The sequence below is a fragment of the Astatotilapia calliptera genome, chromosome 5, assembly GCF_900246225.1.
Source record: "Astatotilapia calliptera chromosome 5, fAstCal1.2, whole genome shotgun sequence".
Lineage (NCBI taxonomy): Eukaryota > Metazoa > Chordata > Actinopteri > Cichliformes > Cichlidae > Astatotilapia > Astatotilapia calliptera.
This window is the reverse complement of record NC_039306.1, coordinates 36006889-36027862: the sequence shown is the minus strand read 5'-3', so window position 1 is coordinate 36027862 and position 20974 is coordinate 36006889. Positions and strand designations below refer to the sequence as shown.

At 39.3% G+C, this 20974-nt stretch overlaps 1 protein-coding gene across 2 annotated transcripts; it reads right to left on the bottom strand.

Annotated features, from left to right (window-relative positions):
• Positions 1-7752: 7752 nt before the first annotated feature.
• tcf15 (transcription factor 15) lies at positions 7753-10506 on the bottom strand. Of its 2 annotated transcripts, none has more exons than XM_026169113.1 (2): positions 9868-10506; positions 7753-9105 (listed from the first exon to the last, which is right to left on the bottom strand). In XM_026169113.1, exons 1-2 carry the CDS (start codon positions 10318-10320, stop codon positions 9040-9042), a joined length of 519 nt encoding a protein of 172 aa, XP_026024898.1. In that variant the 5' UTR covers positions 10321-10506; the 3' UTR covers positions 7753-9039. The 2 variants fall into 2 exon arrangements, 1 of the variants encoding a protein (XP_026024898.1); XR_003272488.1 differs by having other exon boundaries at positions 9042-9105; positions 9457-10506.
• Between the last annotated feature and the right edge of the window lie 10468 nt (positions 10507-20974).

Here is a 20974-nt window from a genome sequence, read left to right as displayed (position 1 = left end):
TGAGATTTCAGACCTTTTGATCTCTAATCTGGAACAGGTTAGGTTTGCAGCATAAATTACAATATCGATGTAGCCCAGTAAGAAGTGAAGCACCGTCATAGTACAGAAAATCCCAAGAGATATCTGAATAAGGTGAAATCTGTTTACAGCTCTGTTTTCATCAGATTTTGTTTTGGTTTTACATGAACAACAATATGGGGACGAGAACCCAGAATGCCTTTTGATTTCCAAGCTCTTTAGGTCTGTAGATTATGTGTTATTACCTTTTTGGAGGATTTTATGTTGCCTATGCCTTGATTAATGCATTTAGTAATTTCACAAAAGCTCACTATCTGCAAAGCTAAAGGCCTATTCAAATGGATACCAACACGGGATAATAAATTGTGACAATTTGCTTAATCATCTCAGGGATTTTGATGACAGTGGAAACACAGCATCAGATGAAGCAACATATTAGTGCTCAGACATTCTAGTCCCTAAAACTAGAAATTCGGTAGCTTTTGTTCCAACTATGTTTTATTTTGTGCTCTTTAAAACTAACATGATAAAAGTACATCTTTAATAAGTACACTAGAGCATAAGAAGATACCTTAGTATAGCTGTTCATATAGTCTAATGTTATGGCACACAGATACAGTGGGGCAAAAAAGTATTTAGTCAGCCACCGATTGTGCAAGTTCCCCCACCTAAAATGATGACAGAGGTCAGTAATTTGCACCAGAGGTACACTTCAACTGTGAGAGACAGAATGTGAAAAAACAATCCATGGATCCACATGGTAGGATTTGTAAAGAATTTATTCGTAAATCAGGGTGGAAAATAAGTATTTGGTCAATAACAAAAATACAACTCAATACTTTGTAACATAACCTTTGTTGGCAATAACAGAGGTCAAACGTTTACTATAGGTCTTTACCAGGTTTGCACACACAGCAGCTGGTATTTTGGCCCATTCCTCCATGCAGATCTTCTCGAGAGCAGTGATGTTTTGGGGCTGTCGCCGAGAAACACGGACTTTCAACTCCCGCCACAGATTTTCTATGGGGTTGAGGTCTGGAGACTGGCTAGGCCACTCCAGGACTTTCAAATGCTTCTTACGGAGCCACTCCTTTGTTGCCCGGGCGGTGTGTTTTGGATCATTGTCATGTTGGAAGACCCAGCCTCGTTTCATCTTCAAAGTTCTCACTGATGGAAGGAGGTTTTGGCTCAAAATCTCACGATACATGGCCCCATTCATTCTGTCCTTAACACGGATCAGTCGTCCTGTCCCCTTGGCAGAAAAACAGCCCCATAGCATGATGTTTCCACCCCCATGCTTCACAGTAGGTATGGTGTTCTTGGGATGCAACTCAGTATTCTTCTTCCTCCAAACACGACGAGTTGAGTTTATACCAAAAAGTTCTACTTTGGTTTCATCTGACCACATGACATTCTCCCAATCCTCTGCTGTATCATCCATGTGCTCTCTGGCAAACTTCAGACGGGCCTGGACATGCACTGGCTTCAGCAGCGGAACACGTCTGGCACTGCGGGATTTGATTCCCTGCCGTTGTAGTGTGTTACTGATGGTGACCTTTGTTACTTTGGTCCCAGCTCTCTGCAGGTCATTCACCAGGTCCCCCCGTGTGGTTCTGGGATCTTTGCTCACCGTTCTCATGATCATTTTGACCCCACGGGATGAGATCTTGCATGGAGCCCCAGATCGAGGGAGATTATCAGTGGTCTTGTATGTCTTCCATTTTCTGATGATTGCTCCCACAGTTGATTTTTTCACACCAAGCTATTGTAGATTCACTCTTCCCAGTCTGGTGCAGGTCTACAATACTTTTCCTGGTGTCCTTCGAAAGCTCTTTGGTCTTGGCCATGGCGGAGTTTGGAGTCTGACTGTTTGAGGCTGTGGACAGGTGTCTTTTATACAGATGATGAGTTCAAACAGGTGCCATTCATACAGGTAATGAGTGGGGGACAGAAAAGCTTCTTACAGAAGACGTTACAGGTCTGTGAGAGCCAGAGATTTTCCTTGTTTGAGGTGACCAAATACTTATTTTCCACCCTGATTTACGAATAAATTCTTTACAAATCCTACCATGTGAATTCATGGATTTTTTTTCACATTCTGTCTCTCACAGTTGAAGTGTACCTCTGGTGCAAATTACTGACCTCTGTCATCATTTTAAGTGGGGGAACTTGCACAATCGGTGGCTGACTAAATACTTTTTTGCCCCACTGTATATTGCTATGTCTGGCCTATTCACTTGTTATTTGGCTGCTGCAAAGGATTAGGTTGCTCCCTGTTCTCCCACTCCACCCATCCATGGAAAACAATCATCAAAATCGGAGGCAGCCAATCCAAGACCGCTGTCCCTTGAAAGGGCCCACAGTCCGTGTCCAGTCGTTATCTTCTCTGACAGACTGGCTGGTAGGGAACCAACTTCAGGGTTAGTGAGGGGGCGGAAGGTATCTCTAATGTCAAACAGTTGAGCTACAGCACCATAAGGGTCTGTTTAGGGCTAAATGTGGTGGAGGGAAACAGTATCGCAATCTTAGCCCTTCCTATATGCCCCATGGTATCTCCCACTAATGCTTACCAGATGGAGCTGAAGATGGGGAAAGTGCTGCTGATGACTGACAGAATAATTTATGTTCAGATGGAATTTTATACAGTCATGTACAGGGATATCACTAACTTTAATGAGAAACCACACGAGTCAGAGGTGGTTGCTTCATACTTTCCATCATGTGTCCTGTATCTAAAAGTTATCAACTGACTAATGCACAGGCTCTTGTGTGCAGGCTTACACTACTGTTGGTCGCAGTCACAATTCTACAGCTTTTGTTTTAGTAATGAAAAATCCTAATTCTGTGACATATCTCTGACTGAAATGTTTTCATCAAACTCATTTTAATATTAGACAAAGACAACCCAAGTAAATACAATATGGGGCTTGGGTGGGTGCCATTCTGTGCTTCAGGGGTGTGCCTGGTTCCCTGGTTGTTCCTGCTGGTGTGCTTTCTGGATCTGTTCACTGTCCCTGGACTCTTGTGGTGCTAATGGGTCCTCTTCCGGGCTGACCATGCTGCCTGGGACGTGCTGTCTAGACTCTAAATCACTAGTTGTCACCTACCTGCATGTTTGTGACTCAGCAGTGTTCACTACAGTTTGGTCTTCACTCTTGGTTGTGGCCACTGGGAGTTTCTGGTCACATGTGGATTTTCATCACTGCTCTGTGTTCTGATGTTTGGACTCTGGTAACCTTGATCCAAGTGGGGGTGTGATTCCAACATAAATCACCAGACTTCCTGTTGTTGTTTCTGCTTGTTTCTTCATCTGTGCTCTGTGTTCTGTTTCTGAGTTTCATTGTGGTGCATTTATCCGTCATAGATGTGAAATAGACATCAGGTATAGGATACTGGGGAAGATGACATGCATATGTTCACATATTTTTAAGAACTAATGATGTGACAGAGGACCTGCATCTGATGGTACATATGACATGTCAGTTGGCTTCTTGTTTCAGGGCACTTGTAAGCACTTTCCTTACTCCTTGATTTATTAGTAAGGTGTAGAAATACATTTAGAAATATACGTGAATGTTTCCCTTTCTGTTTAACTGTGACCATAACTATTCAAGTCTGTTATTGTTGCTTGTTTTGGGTCAGTAAATTTGTCACAGCTATCAAAACCAATTAAGTAACTGGTTATATAGTACTGATTGTGTGTGCCATAAATATCATGCTAGCTGACAGTTTACAGTAAGTTCACTGTACAGTTGTTGACTGATTTTCACTGTCTTTTTGGAGACATTCCCATCCAGGAATTAAAATAAGCATCAGATGAGTGTAACAGGCCATCTGGGCCCCGACTGATGTCAAAACTGGCAGTGACCCAGGGCCTCGGGCCCCACAGGGAGGGTGTCAGTAAGGTCGAGCACTGGAGCTTTTTTTCCCCTTCCTGTGCTTCTATGACATCTTCCTGTCAGGGGGAACAAAGGCCGCTGGGAGCCATTTATCGAGCTCCACAGAGCTCTACAGTTATCAGATAAGCTCACACAGCAGCTTCTAATTAGGTTTTAGCACTGACTGGTGGAGAGAAATGGAGGGTTGGGATGCTTTATGCAAGTGTGCAGTTATTTGTGCTGCCCCCAAGGACTGCAATAACTTTCTTTCAGAGGGGTGTACCTCCAAACATCACTTCGAGACTTAGAGGATTCAGTTTAGTCATATAATAAATCAAGATTAACTTTGAGTTCTACTATATGCATTACTATATGTGGGAATGAAAACTTAAAAAAATGCTGTCTACATGCAAGAATGCTACATGTGGTGTCATAAGGGGACCAAGGGCATGTGGTCAGAAATATAAACCAGACAAAACCACTTGAAAACTAGTTAAAAATTCAGATTATAGACAAATCTCCTGTTTTCACAGATTAGGATTGTTAAGATTGTCTACAGTAACAATCTGCTGGCAACATTTAGCATTCTTGCACAAGATGCAACTGTGAGACAAATTGCAGTTTACTCATACAGACATTGTTTTTAGATTATTTAGCGCAAAATAAAGAACTCAGGGAATGTTGGAGCAAAACAAACCACAGCACTGTTAGGAATTCATTTTTCAAAACTTAAAAATGTGAAAAAGCGTTTAGTTTAGGCTATATTTGAAAAATATAGCCTTGATTTGTAATTAGAAGCAAATGGCATTGCAATTTAGACTCTCCAAATATCCCAAATCCACTACACTGCAAGTCTATAAGTTAGCAACAAACCAAATACTGTAAATGGTATTTCTGGTATAGCACAGTCTTTCTATGCTGAAAGTGTTTCGGCCTTAGTATCATGGGAATAAACAAGCCTACATAGATTTGTATAGATCTTACTATTGTTTAATTAGAACCTAGAACAAACAACACAAAAACCACAACAAATGTGTTTCAGACCCTAAAAAATTCTTACAATCTTCATTTTTGGTTATTATTAAGCTAATCTTAATTGTTATTCTAGCTGACATTTTAAAAAGCTCTAAAAATGTTCCCGAGTCTGACTCGTATTAAACAGGAACTCTTTGTGGCTGCACTGATATAACACAATCATTATAGAACAGCCGCGGCGATCAAGATGTACGAATTGTACAAGATATATTAGCTTGGCACAAAAGCCTAGAAGGATTCATCATATAACTACTGCAAAAGCAAAACTGTTGTTTTTACATACTGATTTTGTACAAAACAACAAGGATCTAACAGTGAGGTGACTTTAAATTACTTTTGGAATGAGCCAGACTATTTGTTTCCTTTTCACTGTCAGATGCTTCGTTTACAGACTGTTGTGTTTATTAAACTTCTACTGTAGCTCTAAGCAAGAACACAAGTACAGTTAGGTCCATATATATCTGGACACTGACACAAGTTTAGCTTTTGTACCTGTTTACTGAAACATATTCCAGTTATAGTTATATAATGGACATAATGTGTATCCACATTCAAACTGGATGAAGGGTTTAGGAGTTTCAGCTCCTAAACCCTTCATCCAGGGGTTTTGCTCCCTCTTTTTAAGGGGAGCAAAAGTAATTGGACGCTTGACTCAAAACAGTTATTTCATGGACAGGTGTGGGCAATTTCTTTGTTATGTCATTATCAGGTAAGCATTTAAAAGGCTTGGAGTTGGTTTGAGTTGTGGTGCTTGCATTTGGAAGGTTTTGCTGTGAACAGACAACATGCGGTCAAAGGAGCTCACCATGCAGGTGAAACAAGTCATCCTTAAGTTGTGAAAACAGCAAAAAAAAACATCTGAGAAATTGGTACAATATTAGGAGTGGCAAAATCTGCAGTTTGGTACATCCTGAGAAAGAAAGAAAGCACTGGTGAACAGTGGTAGATGATCACAGAACAGTTTCCACGGTGATGAGAAACCCGTACAGCCAACCAAGTGAGCAACAGTCTCCAGGAGGGTTAGGCGTATCGACATTCAAGTGTACTGTAAAGAAAAGACTGCATAAACGTAAATACAGAGAGTTCACTGCAAGCCACTCATAAGCCTCAAGAATTTGCTAAGACAGTGTCATATGACGGTGTTTCATAATATAGATGGACAATGACCCAAACAAACAGCCAAATCAACCCAGGAGTTTATTAAAGCAAAGAAGTGGAATATTCTTGAATGGCCAAGTCACCTGATCTTAGCCCAACAGAGCATTTCACTTGCTGAAGACTAAACTTCAGACACAAAGGCTCACAAACAGACAGCAACTGAAAGCCGCTGCAGTAACAGCCTTAAAGCATTAAAAAGGAGGAAGCCCAACATCTGAGTTCATACATGAGTTCAAGACTTCAGGCTGTCATTGCCAGCAAAGGGTTTTCATACAAGTGTTAGAAATGAACATTTTATTTTCAGTTATTCAATCTGTCCTGTTGCTTTTGAGCATCTGAAATTAAGGGATTGTTTCCAGATTGCTTTGGTTCCTCACATTTTTACGCAATTTTTTCAACCCATTGAATAAAAGCTGCAGGTCTGCATTTCAACTCCATCTGAGTTTTTTCATTTCAAATTCATTGTGGTGATGTAGGGAACAACAATTAGAAAAAAGTTCTCTCTGTTTAAATATTTATGGACCTAACTGTAAGAATATTTACCAAACAAAAAAAGAACAATCTAATCTTTTAACATACATACAAACTAATCTGCTTGCAGACTTGCAGATTGAGTACCATAATCCATCACAGTGGACACTTTTATTCTCACGACATTGTCTGAGGTTACACAGTTATACTATGCAGATTTTTCCAGTCAATATGCAGGCATTTATCCTTCAACCCTGTAAAAAGGTGTACTCCCATCAGCCTCTTCATGTGGCCAGAGCGCTGCTCTTCTGATGTAATCCACAACATTAACATTCAGCAGCAGCTGTGTTTGTCTGCACACAGGGTGGTAGGTGATATTAGCCGTGACTGATAAACACCACATGTGAATCCCAACTAAAATGATATACTACCAAAGTGGAGTTATGCACAGATCAGTCCTTAGATTTCTTTATTTGTGTAGACCCTGCCTCCAAATTTGCAAAACTGTGAATGGAGCATAGGTCATGTAAACAAATTAGGCCTTTTTTTCTCATAGGAGACTACAAACGTTTATGAAGAAACTTGAAGCTCTACCACCAAAATTCAATCTTTGTCTCTTCTTCTAGTCCATGGATAAACTTGTGCAGTTCTTGATATTTCCATCAAGAAGTGATTACTTCTTGATGGAAATATCAAGAACTGCCTTGGTGGGCCTTGAATGGAATTTCATGGTTATCACTACGAGCGCATCTAAAAAGCTTTTTTTTCTTCTTCTGGTCTGTTTGTATGCAATTTTTATTTATTAAAAAAAAGTTGCCAAAGAGAAACAAAGGACAACAATGTAAATGTGACATGCAATTAAACCACTTCTGATGAAATGAGTTGATCATGGATTCTTGCATGATAACCAGTTAGCCTTTTTCTGCTTTGGGCTCTATTGTATTGGCTGGGGGCCTGAATGAACAAAACTATAAAGACGTTACCACTACAGGTCTGTAACAAGTAGAGAAATGTTGACATTGTTTATTTATTTATTGCTTAAACTCAGTTTATTTACTTACATTGAGTGAACCTACCCAGGAAACAAATTGTAAGCTTTGTTCAGCTTTGTTATAGACCAACCTATTTCAAAATATGGCAAATATTGTGTCACAAAAACAGTTTCTGTGCATCACCAATAAAAAAAAAAACCTTTAACAGGCCATGCAAAGGGGACCTTTAATGATCTCATCACATGCTTATTGCTATGTTGGCAGAAAAATGCAAGAGAGCCATGCCTATGTAAAAATAAATTTAATCTCAAAGTAGATAAAAACATGTAGATAAAATCATTGCCTCTCAGATATCTTCTCTGACACTCCAGAAACTATTCAGGTGCATAGATCTATTTGAGAGAAAAGCTTCACACAAACATCTTGAGGACCAGCACCAAAGTGTTTGTGAATGTTCATTAGACCAGACCAAACCATTGTTTTTGTTTGTTTGTTTGTTTTCTTTTGTTTTTAATCACAAATAGGAATGACATCAGTAACATTTGTGCATGATAAAACCCATATTTGTAAATTGGAACCAGTAAAAAACACTGATGATATGTTTTATTGCTCCGTGCAATAATCAATCAGTCAATTAGCTTGACAGGTAATAGTGGTATAACAGATGACATGTAATCATGTATTCTGATATATCTTTAAATTATCCCAAATTATATTTAAAAACTGTGCAATTATACTAACATTTTCATGGATTACTTGACATTTTTATTATGTTCTTTATGATATTTCCAGGAACTTAAGACTACTTTGGATGGACTACTCTTTGAATCAGCAGCATCTTTTTCTACTCAATAGTTAAAGCACTGGTTATTATCATCAGTGTGGTAAGGCTCAACAGTTTCATTGTAAGTGCAATTTGATATGAGTCACTGTAAATGCTGAGTATGCAAAGTGAATTGTACTTGTACTGAAAATGTTTAAAGTACAAAACAAAGTACTCTTGGACACAGAGTTCTAGGATGTTACAGATTTAAAGTATTCTCCATTTTTTGTTTTGTTTTGGTTCATAGCTTCCAACTATTAGTAATCATACTTTAGGTGAGTGATCCAAAGTGCTGTACATAAGTGTAACCCCATCATGGATCTAGGGTTAGTATGGATTTCTGTTCCCCTAACATGTAAGATCTGTTCATCTAATGTATGTATGTAAGTAACCTTCTTAGTGCTGCTCACTTTGTATGTCACAATGTTATAATTTCAGATTATTTATCCACTATACCCCAAACAGTAACAATTTGTGTACTGGATTTCTGGCAACTGCTGGAGACATACAGGTAGTTCACTTGGCAATCCTCCTGTCTCACTAAATAACCAGACAAAGCCTCACAAAGTAAGAGGACTGCTGTAGTGCTGAGATGCTTCAAGTCTCTAGGAATATCTGCTGGGAGGAAGAAAAAAAATCCCACACTGCTCCAGTTTAGACACTTTCATCGTCGACTTAGCTGTCTCACACTGTTTCCATGCATTTTCACACAGTCTCGTCTGTCCTTCACCTGTGAACAAAGATGAATAATCACCTTCAGTTTCAGTACCGTCATCATCTCTGCGCACCCATGGAAAGTAACTCATTGCACTCAGGATCGTTGCAATTACACAGTTGTGATATGACACTTATAAATGATTAGATTTTTCACAAACACGGTTGTCAGTGTAAAAATGCGTTATATGCTTTACACTAAAGTCTCTAAATTAATCTCTCAAATTATTTGCAAAATAACAGAATTTAAAAAAATCACTCATTAGAATTCATTAAAGCACATTGTCAGGTCTACACTACCTGAAAACAATATTCAACAATTAATATACTGGGGTTTTTTACTAGCTATTTTTTAAGCTGTGCTTACCAATCTGACCAAAGCTCTTTTCTGAATTTGTCATTTTCGTATTTCCTCATCTGTCGATAAAAGCGGACACGTCGTAAGTTCTAAGTGCACATGTCTTCTGAAGTGTTTGTTTATCAGAAAGTCCAGCACGGTGTGTATCCATCGTGTATGTTTGTCATAAATATTGGAACCTTTTGGAATTAGCAACGCCCATAATTGCATCCTTCCTTATGTCCTGCTGCAGGAATGGTGCAGGAATTGTAAATAGATTTTCACCCCGAATAGAAGCTGTATTCCACAGAACGCGGATTTAGTGAGACTGGTTTTAATAATATAAGCTATACGTGTGCGCATCGGTCGAGGCAGAAAGTATAGAACATAATAAATGTAGTGTCGTGTATGCTGGTGAGCTGAGAATCTTCTGAGTGTTACCCCTTTGCGCTGGTTGCTGAGGCAGAATGTGCAGATAGTCCGGGGCTGTTTGCCCTGCCCACCCCCCTTCACTTCTCTGTACACAGCACTCAGGCACGGCTGTTCGCCCTCTCTTCCGTCTCCTACCACCAGCACGTTGGCCAGGTGAGAAATATAGCTGGATGCCAGGCGCAGCGTCTCGATTTTGGAGAGTTTTCTGTCCACCGGCTCGGTGGGGATGAGCGTCCGCAGCGCCGTGAAGGCTGTGTTGACGTTCTGGGTCCGGTGTCTCTCTCTGGCGTTGGCAACGTTCCGCTGTCCGACTACAACTCCACCGGACTCCCGCCCGTACCCCTGATCGGTGCTGCCGTCACTCTCGCTGCGGTTCCCTTCCTCGTCGTCCGACATCAAGGTTAGGTCCGCGGGGTAAGAGAAAGGGTGCGTGGAGACGGGTCTCAGCATAGTGAAAGCCATTACTCAAAGGCAGGCGGGGAAATCAATCCCTTATATTCAAGTGGAAAACAGCGGCATGGAGACAAGAGTCGTGCGTAAAAGTTGCAGTAGCTCCAAGCCAACAGACTTCCCCAATACGTTCTGACACCCTCCTCCTGTGTGATAGTCAGCGTGACAGGCAGGGCTCTTATACAGTATACAGTAGTCTGCCAGCTTTACGTGAGGGGTGGAGCAGATGCAGACACTTCCATTTCCCCAAATGTTCGTTCTTAAAGTCTGGTGTTCATTTGATGATATGTGTAACACAAATGGACGCGTCACATGGAGAGTGTAGAGCAAAAAGGCACAAAAGAAGATGACAAATCTCGATTGTGCCGATCGTTAAAATAAAAACAAATCTGATCTGGTCTTTATCTGTCTGCTACTGGAGATTAGGGTCGTTTTAGACCGTATGGTACGTTGTTTGAAATAACACTGAGCAAAGATGTAAATTAGTCAATATAACAATATCTCAGCAAGCCACAACATGAAACAGCTGGTTACACAAATGCCCTGAGCCTTAAGTATCATTCTGAATGTCTCCCTTCTGCTATACACAGGTCATGTGACATGACACTGTCTGCGAGTTAAATAAATACATGTATCATTATCTGCGAACCATTTGAAGGTTAAATGGGGGAAAATACACCCCACTCAAAAACATGAGGACAGGGCTGTGCTTTTTCAGTATTTTTGATGATATTCAAGATTCTTTGATGATTTTTAGAACATATGAGATCCTCAAATAATGTTCACTGTATGGTCGTTTCTATAAACCTCAGGTAGTTAAACAGTTTTCTTGTAAACAAAGGTTCTTTTCTAGTAGCAGTAGAGTCCAAAAAGGTGTCGTACATAAAGTCCACAATATTTGTCACATTTAAGTGAAAGTTATTAATAATAACACAATAGCATCATTAACAGATAAAACGAATGCAGTCACAATGTCAGTTTGAAACACCTATCAATGCAGTGCACAAACTGCACTTTCCACATTGCCCATAAAACAAAATGAACAACTTTGAGCTTTATAAGTTAAATGAAGGGAGGATACACTAGTAACAGACTTCTCTCATCATTAGACTCAATGAGCAACAACAATTAAGCAGCTGAACAGTCATAATATTGCATTATTACAATCATACAGGGGCGGAAACATTTAATTTACCATTTAAATGCATTTATTTAATTGACAAATTAAATAAATGTATCTATAACTTGTAACAAAGGATTTGAATGTTAGTACATTGCTGCTTCATATAAATAAAGAAGCTGAATTTATGTTTTATGGTTGACAGTAAACAGTCTGTACAGACTTTAGAGGACCATTGTAGAGGTATTCTCCACCACTATCATCCAAGGCACCATGAGAATGGTTGTCTTTTAGAAATACAACTGTCTGAAATTACCTGTGACTGGTGACACGGTGTAAATGCAGTTATATATAGCTAGCGAACATCTCATCAGCTCAGCACTTTGGAATTTCCTCTTAAATTTTGAACTTCCTTTCAAGTTCTTTGTCTCTTCAGCCAAAGTTGCTCCAGCTTGTCTAATTTCGTTTAGGTGTAGAAATCCCATGAGGCCAGCAATTACAAGAGGATGTGAAATAAACAACAAAGCTTTCACATAACGACAACTTTTAAGTGTTTTAATGTATTTTGATTGACTGTTGATCAGCTGATCAGCGCAAGAAACCACTGAAACATTTTTACAAGAATGGCAGAAACTCATTGTCTTCATAAGAACTGATGTATAACATGCATCCATATCACCTGTGTTCTCTCAGATTTTAAAAACAACACAGTCAGCACAATTGCTGGCTCATGTCCTTAGAGCGCCAATGTGATTAGTGGCTCTACAGTTGTCCTATTAAAGTTTGTCTAATGGGTTAAGTGTTGTGGGTAAATAAACACTCAGCAGATGCTGGAGGTGATCAAGCCTGAACCTTTCCCCAAATGGTTTCCAGATTGACTGGTGCTGTTAGGATTTAAGTAAGCAGGGAGGGGTTGACTGAGTGTCATCAAAGGGCCTGTTTTTACAAACACAATCCCTCAAGACATCAAACCTGGACACTGCAAGTCCTGACCCCCGGGGGCCCCCAGCTCAGCTGCACCAACAATACCACGACCTACACGGAACCTGGTCCCACTCATAAAGCGGGACACCACAGTGTTTTACCATGCTCTGCCAGCCGGCAACACGACCCCACTGCATTTTCTCTCCTTTCACAGTCTGGAACCATAAATTCTTCACCCCACCTGCCCCCAAACCCCTCACCTCCTACATCAACTTAAAGGAATGCCATTAAATGTCTGTTGAGGTGATTAAGGTTGCAAAGCTAGTAGGTTGGATGTGTGTCAGGAAAGATGCGAAAAGTGTAGTTAGTAACAGCTTCTTTTAGGTAATGCAGGTATTACAGGATAATCCGACCGATGTGACATTATCTATATAAATGATCTGCTTTCCTGGCTGATTATTAATATTCAGTTTTTAATAATGGCATTAATTAGAGTGAATTCCTCATTCTGCTGTTCTGTGTGTTAGTTAGGTAGTGGGTGAGCGACCTGGATGTCACTCTGAAAACAAAAGTTCTATCATGAATTGAATACCTTGATGGTCCTCACCCCACCTTTCCCAATTTACTATTTTTGTTTGTCCAGACAGGTTTCAGTAGATACAACTTTTGAGTTTTTATGGAGTTGTTTTTGTGCTAGAACCTGGTTGTTTGAGCTGTTAGTAGACTCTGTTTTAAAACTAACTTTAGTTAGTTTGCTACCTAGTTTTTAGCTAGTGGGGACTGGATGAAAGCACTCATGCAAGTTGCTCCAAAAGCATCATAACCTATTCATGTTGTTGCTTTTATAGTTTAGGGTTAGTCATGTGTTCTTTACATGGAAATCACTGTGCAGGCCCTAAGAAGCAATCTGAAGAGTCTCAGAAGGTCTGATTTTTGCAGTTGTGTTACCGTCTATTGATTAATGACACCTGCTGAACATTCCTGCACATGGTACCTTACCTACCCTAAAAGTATGTGTGAATAAGCTGTTTTTCCATTGTCAGCACTTATTTTGTATAGAATAGAGAGCTTATGAAGCTCAGCATTGACAGCTTTCAACACCCACAGCACACAGCCTTTTTACTATTCTCATAGCACCTTCAGGTGAAAATAGTTCAACTTTTGGAAAAATACTGCACGTTACACATGTCACTTCCATCTGCATTTCCAACACAAAACCTGCTGCATATGGATGTAGAGCCTAATTATGAAGCTTTTGTCTGTGCTGATAAACCCATCATCAGCTAGCACTTGTCTACAGAAAGGTTTTAGCCCTTTTTCAAAGTCTTGGTTTAGCAGCAAGTTTAAACTGTTGTTCCATGCTAGCTAGAGAAGGCAAAAAAAACTCTCTTGCTAAATCCAAAACATGTCCACCAAAAAATCTTTCCAGTACAAACAGCAACAGAGCAAAAAAAGGTAGAGTGAATAAGTGGATCTAAACACAAATGATAAAAGCTGAAAATCACACTTGGTCTGGGTTTTCTCTAACAGAGTCGAGTGTAATTGAATTAAGCTTTAAATCAAATTTCTGTTTTCATTTGCATTTTACACACGATCACAGCGTTCTGCAGTTCTTCAGGTTGTATTTTGACCACTTTAATTCCACTCTACTTTAAGAGAGTGGAATTAAATAGAAATATCTTATGATTCCTTTAGTTCTACTGTCATGGAGCTTTTTCCCACATTAATAACATCACCATACCAGACAAGAAATATTCAGTGATGCTTTAAGAATTGATGTCAACATTCTGAAATGGTATGACATGATGAATGAAAAAGACATACTTAAGCACTTATTTGTCAGTTTCTTGTGTTTTTATCAAACAAAGGAAGCAAGCATTATACCTTGACTGTTCCCATCATAAATATACACCAACAGGAAAGTGTTATTTCATTTTAAATATAGTTTACACATTTAAATAAAAATAAAAGCAATTCAGGTTTTCCAAGCAGTAAATTCCCTTTTTGCTATACCTCCTGGTGTATAAAGTGGAGTGACGAGAGAACAAGATCTGTCGGCATTAACGCTGTGGTGTCTCCTGTGAGGGAATCTGCTGGGAAAAACTGCAGTCAGATACCTTGACTCATCGGAAACAGCTGCACTGGAGGGAGAAGAGCCTGCTCAGCCAGCTGCAACCTGCTGCAAAGGGACATTTATGTGTGCTTGTGCTTTTGTATGCATGTGTTTGTGCTTTATTAAAGGGAATACAGCAGAGACTGGTAGGGGTGGCAGAAGGTTAAGAGTATGGAGGAGCCGCAGCAACAGCTTTTACTGGAGTTTAATGTTCATGAAAAGAGCATCTCCAGTGTCTTTATAAAGAACTACTGTGAACCTGGAAGAGCTCCAAAGCAATAACAGTGATCTTCTGAAGTCATTGTTCTAATAATGTTGCATTTGCACAGAAACCAAATGTCTGTCTTGTCTCTCACATATCAACAATCATCAGAACTGCCCAAATTGTGTTGGGTTTTTTTTTTTCTTTTGATGTGAAAACGTAGAGCAGCTGCTTGTAACACACAATATTGAACTAAATTTCATCTTTAACATGATAGAACCAATGTGAGTAGCAGTACACTAAAATCAATATTTTGTCATAAATCAAAAGAAATATCAAGTTTTGATCATTGTACTTTAACTTAACATTTCAATTGTTATCTTTATTTTCTTTTGTGTCGTATGTACAGAATAATTATGTAAGTGCAAATTTTCCCTTAAATAGCTGACTTTGAAATATATGCAGATAATTAAACCTGAGAATAACCTCAAATAAATTGCAAGTCCACAAAGTTTGAACTGTCTGCTATGAGTTCAAAATGGAAAAGGAAACCTTAATATTTTTTGGCAAACATGCTCACAGACATATGATTTTCCACCACACTAAGTGTTCTTCCCGTACTGTCACTTTGCTTGCATCCAAAGACCCAGCGCTCAATACAAACCACTGATGTAAAGGATTGCTCTGTTTTTAAATTCCTATTTGAAATTTGAAACGAGTGTTAAAACGGAGACCGAGGTTGCAAAAGCAATTAAATATTTTTAGACTTTTTAGAATATGGCTGCCATTTAAGACTGGCTGCAGATTGCTTTATGCACTTTTCAGTTTTCAGTTTTTGCATAAACTGCTCGTTCACAAGCAAAATCTACAACACTCAATGATGACATATTGAACAAATAAAGTTTTGGCTAAGCAATGACTTCACATCATTGCCACGCTCCTAAAAATATGAACACTGTACATTTTGACAGATTCTAAAGTTCATTTCTGAACACTTGGATCTGATGTTGTGGTTTCGCTTAGAGTTTCAGGCTTACAAACACACAGAGCATCTAGGCAGAACTGTAAGGTCCCTGCTTTGTAAACCATCACCTGGGCAAGCACCATTTTCTATTTGGGTGATCAACATGTAAAATTCCTTACAGCAGAACTCAAATTGGATCCTGACTGGTAACATTTGGAACTTAAAGCAAAACAGTGTTTAAAAAGGGATCAATCCTGCAGACAAGAACGATCTACTACTTCTGCTCTTATGGTAATTCTGTGGTTTACTACTAGTGTCTACAGTTCAGTCAGAAACAGGGAGAAACCTTTTTAGTCAAATAATGCAACAACTCTCTTCTAGTGCTATGAGATCTCCGTTTTTGGTGTGCTATATAATAACACTGACCCCCTGCAAATAACAAACAGGTCTCTGGGAATGTGGATGTTAACAGCTTAAAGAATTCTGTATTCTTTATCACCACAGTACTGACTAATGTAGCTGTTGAAACCATCAGTTAATCCAGACAGTGACTATGTAATACATTCATCATCCAGCTGTCTCCTTGGATAAAATAGTCAGCACTTCTCATGCGAACAAAGGCTACTGTAAACCCTCTCTCCCAGTATGGAAGCAACAGGATTATCTTTCATTTGACCTTTGGTGTGACCTCCAGATAAGACACAGGCCATCCTCCTCCAACGACTCCACTTTCACACTCACATTTCCCCTCTTTTCTCTCTGATTATCTTACATGCCTCGTGACAGTTTAAGCAAGCAAGACAGGTGTGGAGGTGAAGTCAGTAAAAGTTCAACAAATATAAGCAGATGCATTTTGCTCACCTCTTGTTTTGAAGATGACATCATTGTTAGAAATTGGTCCCGAGTTCCAGTACCGTAAAGAAGTAGTTTTTCCTTGAACTTGAGAGTAGAAGAACTAGGAGTGTCATCATTTCCCACGGGATCCCTCAAGGATCCTAAATAGGCAGAACATCAAATCAACCCCTTGCCATACAGGAATTTGACTCACACGCAGTGATTCTTGTGGAGAATCTCACTGCTGGCTGCAATACCATGCTGAGCTCCAGCCCAGCTGGTTTCCTCCAAAGCCACTTGGGACCTCTGAGCAAAGGCTTGCACGGGTCACCAGAGTTTATCGCACCAGAGTGATCTAAAAGTTGGCTATTAAACCTTGTCTTACAGTACATGATGTAAGTGATATGGCTTCAGATCTGACAAAGGGGGCTATAAAAAGAGCTGTTTTGGCCTTGAGGTCAGTCACCTGCTCAGGACACAGTGGTCATATCTTCCATGTTGATTGGCAAGCAGTTCTGACCTGCAGTGGTGCTCTACTCCTTTGTCTGCAGTGGAATGCATTCTTATGTTTACCAACATGTACTGCACATAGTCTTGTTCCGAGACTAAAAAACAAAACTACAGGGCAATGTACTTGCATTTATAGAGCACTTTTCTTACTGACCATATAAAAGCTTTAGATTTTCACCACACAACACTTCACTCAGTACACTTCATCTAGCTCTTATCAGCCACTTTTAAACCACACAAATTAACCTAAAGTGCTTATCTTTGAACTGTGGGGGGACAAGCTATACACAAATGGGGTCAGGGTTTTAACCAGGAGCTTTCTTTTTGCAAGTAAACAGTGCTCACCACTGTACACCATGACTCACAGTTAAATGAGAAATATTTTTATTTTGCTAGATTTGTTTGCAGTGAGTTTTTCCATTGTGTCAATCATTTTGCTTTCTATATAAATAAGGCCAGCAAGCCATCCAAATCCAAACATTCAAAATGTCATGAAGCCGAGAAGGGAAATCTTTCAGTGTGAAAGGAAATATTTTTCACACATGGGCGTTTTTACCGTGGCCATCATGTAAGATTCATTATTTTGCCGGTCGTGGCTTATAAATGACAAATTATAGAGCAAAATTCTTCTTTTTTTTTCAGTTTTAAATTTGGAATTGGAATTTTGAAATTTTGTTGCTTTATAAATTCACCGGTTGATATAGATGTCTATATGGGTATGTGGTCTGTGTTTAAACATGTATACATAAATAACTTGAATATGCGTTTTAAATAGTAGCCATCAGGTCTCATAATAGCCATCTCGAGTCTGTGGTCTACTGAGATACATACTTGCATTTCCCTTGGGAAGTTGGCGGCCCCAGGACAGCTCTGTCTCGTCTAAACCAAGAGCCCAGTTCTCACGACACCTGACCCAGAGCACATCCTGTGACCATACTGCAGTGTTTTGCTGTATGATCTATGAAGGAAGGGTAAATAGTACACATCATCATGGGCACTTCTGACAAACATTGTTCATTCCTGAATGTAGCTCTTAATCCTCATGATAACCATACAGGCCTAACACTTCCATCAGTGTGGAGGCCAGCATGTGGCTGTGTAGTGTTTATGTGTTTTTCCTCCCTCTGCTGGTCATTAGAAGAAGAACAACTCTGAAATTGTCCTTTTCTTTTTAGGTTTATGTATGCAGTCTCTCAGGGATCACATCATCTAAGGACATAAGCCACAAAGATCCGACTAAACCAGCAGCAGATGTTCAGACCAAGAAATTATCAACCTGTGTGAGTCGATCAGAGACAGCAGAATAAATGCGAGTGGTTGGAAGACAAGACATATTTCTGTTACTTATTTCTGTATTCTTTATAAAATGTGACATGAACAAATTTTTAAAGTGCAAAATCACTTCTTAGTTCAACTGAAACTCTGAGATATTCCTTATGTAATGTGTCAAAAGGGTCCACATGAAAAATAACTGGATCTGTTTGTCAGGAAGTTTAGAATTAGAATTAGGAAACATAAATGTCAGGATTACAGTTCCATTTCTAATGGTCAACAAATAAATCTGTTTACCAGTGCCAGGTAAAGAGTAAGTATTATTTATTATTACACTTAAACATGCTTATTTATGTTTTACATGGCTTTTATTTTAGCTAAATTTATTTCTTTTCTTTTATTTTAATTTTTTTTTTCTGGGGGGGGGGGGGGGGGGGGGGGGTCTTTTCAGCACCGTAGCAAGGCTGACAAAGAGTAGAGGCTCTGTTGAACAAAACATTCCTTTAATTTTGACCTGTAATGACTTTTAACCATTAGAAAGAAATACTCACAAACAATCAATATATAGCTACTTTCTGTACCACTGATATCTCTTTCAACTCTTTGTCTCAGAGTTAAATTCAGTGAAAGAGCCTTCAACGTATTCATTAGACCCCATTCCTATAAGTCTCCTCAAAGATGTCCTATCATTAGTTAATCAGACTTAATTAATCATTAATCTATCTCTATTACTGGGCTACTTACCACAGGTGGCAGTAGTTTTAAAACATTACTTTTAAAAAAGCCATCACTTGATCCAGCTGCAGGTATTGCAGGTACTGCGCAGCAGTGGTTTGAGTCATATCTATCTAATAGACTCCAATTTGTTCATGTAAATGGGGAGTCTTCTTAACACGCTAAAATTAATTATGGAGTTCCACAGGGTTCAGTGCTAGGACCAGTTCTGTTTACATTATACATGCTTCCCTTAATATCAGAAGGCATAGCATGCTTTTTTTTTCACTGCTATACAACCGATACCTAGCTTTATCTGTCTGTGAAGCCAGATGTCAGACACCAATAAGTTAAACTGTAGAAATGTCTTAAAGACACAAAGAGCTGGATGACTTTTAATTTTATACTTAATTTGGATGGCATTACCTTGGCCTCCATTAACACTGTGCCAAGAATTACCTGAAAGGCCTTCAGTTGATTCAAAATGCTGCAACAAGAGTACTCAGAGGGACTAGAAAGAGAGAGCAGATTTCTCTCATACTCACTTCCCTTCATTGGCTTCCTGTTAAATCCAGAATTTAATTTAAAATCCTTCTCCTCACATACAGGGTCTTAAATAATCAGGCCCCATCTTATCTTAATGATGTGATAGTACCATATCATCCCAATAGAGCACTTCATTCTGAGACTGCAGGCTTACTTGTGTTTTACTAGGGTATTTTAAAGGTAGAAAGCCTCAGCTTTCAGGCCCTCTTCTGCTTAAGTTATGCTTAAAGCTTTCCTTTTTGACAAAGAATATACTCTTTGCTGTAGCTTTTTGTAGGGTTTGACTCTTAGTAGCATGCTTCATTTTGTTTCTCTGTGTGAAGTTGTTTCCAGTTTGCTTGTGTTTCATTTTATTTTATTTACTTTATGTTAGGGCTAGATCAGGTGACCCTGAATACTCAGCAATAGGCTTGGGCTCTAAGGGAGTTTTTTCCTCCCCATTCATGCCAAGTGCTTGCTCTTAGGGAGTTATCTTACTCTGTATTATTGTAGGGTCTTTACCACGCAATATAAAGTGCACAGAGGCAACTGTTGTTGAAATTGGGTGCTGTATAAATTGAATTGAATTGAACTGACTGCTGTACTGTGCCTGGAACCTTGCATACTGCAAGGTTCTCCAGCCTGTGGGTAAACTTACTTCACTAACTGATATGACAACAGACTCTTTGGCACTTTATGACCTGACTGTCACTCTATTTGAACTGAGTAGATGTAACAGTTATTGACACAAGTGAGGCCATTTAAGCAGGTATACTGTTAGATGGCACAATGTTGGACCTGCAGAGTTCAAATGAACATGTTGTCACGGTTCTGGGTCATTTGACACAGCATGTCGGTTTCTTGTATTTTGGTATTTATCTGTATAATGGTCGATGTTCTGATTCTTTAGTTATCCTGTTTTGAATATTATAATCTATGTTTCAGTTTATTCTGGTTTAGGGTTTTGTTTTCAGGTTGTGTTCTTGTGTTTAATGTAGGTTTAGTTCAGTGTCAAGTCAGCGTCCTTGTGAAGTGCTTCTTGTTTCCTGTTTTATTGTGTAGGTCCATGTCTCATGTGAGTGTATTCAGTTTGCTTCCCCTGTCTCATCTTGTCAATTACTTCCAGCTGTGTTCACCACCTGTGTGTAATCTCCCTGTGTTCTTCTGTGTGTATTTAAGTCGTGTCTGCTCGCGTGCTAGTTGCTGGTCTGTCTGTCAATCAGTTTCATCCGTTTGTTCTCCCTGCTATCTAACTTCATGTTCCTCCGCTCACCCATGTTCATGTTCATGTTTAGTAGTTTAGTTTTTCCCAGTTCAGGTTATCTTTAGTTCTGTTTCACATTTTCACCTTGTGTTTTATTTTTACAGTAACTCTCCCTCACACCTCCATGAGTGCCTGCGCTTGGATTTAATTCCTCCACACGGCTCATCCCATTCGCCATAACACATGTTTTGTATTTGCATATACCCACAGACATGAGCAAAGGG

Excerpts from the sequence above, each read along its gene's own strand:
- tcf15 (XM_026169113.1), bottom strand. The coding sequence starts at position 10,320 with ATGGCTTTCACTATGCTGAGACCCGTCTCCACGCACCCTTTCTCTTAC. Across the intron at positions 9,106-9,867 it reads TCAGCAACCAGCGCAAAGGG|GTGAAGGACAGACGAGACTG; the intron begins GTAACACTCAGA and ends CTTTGTTCACAG.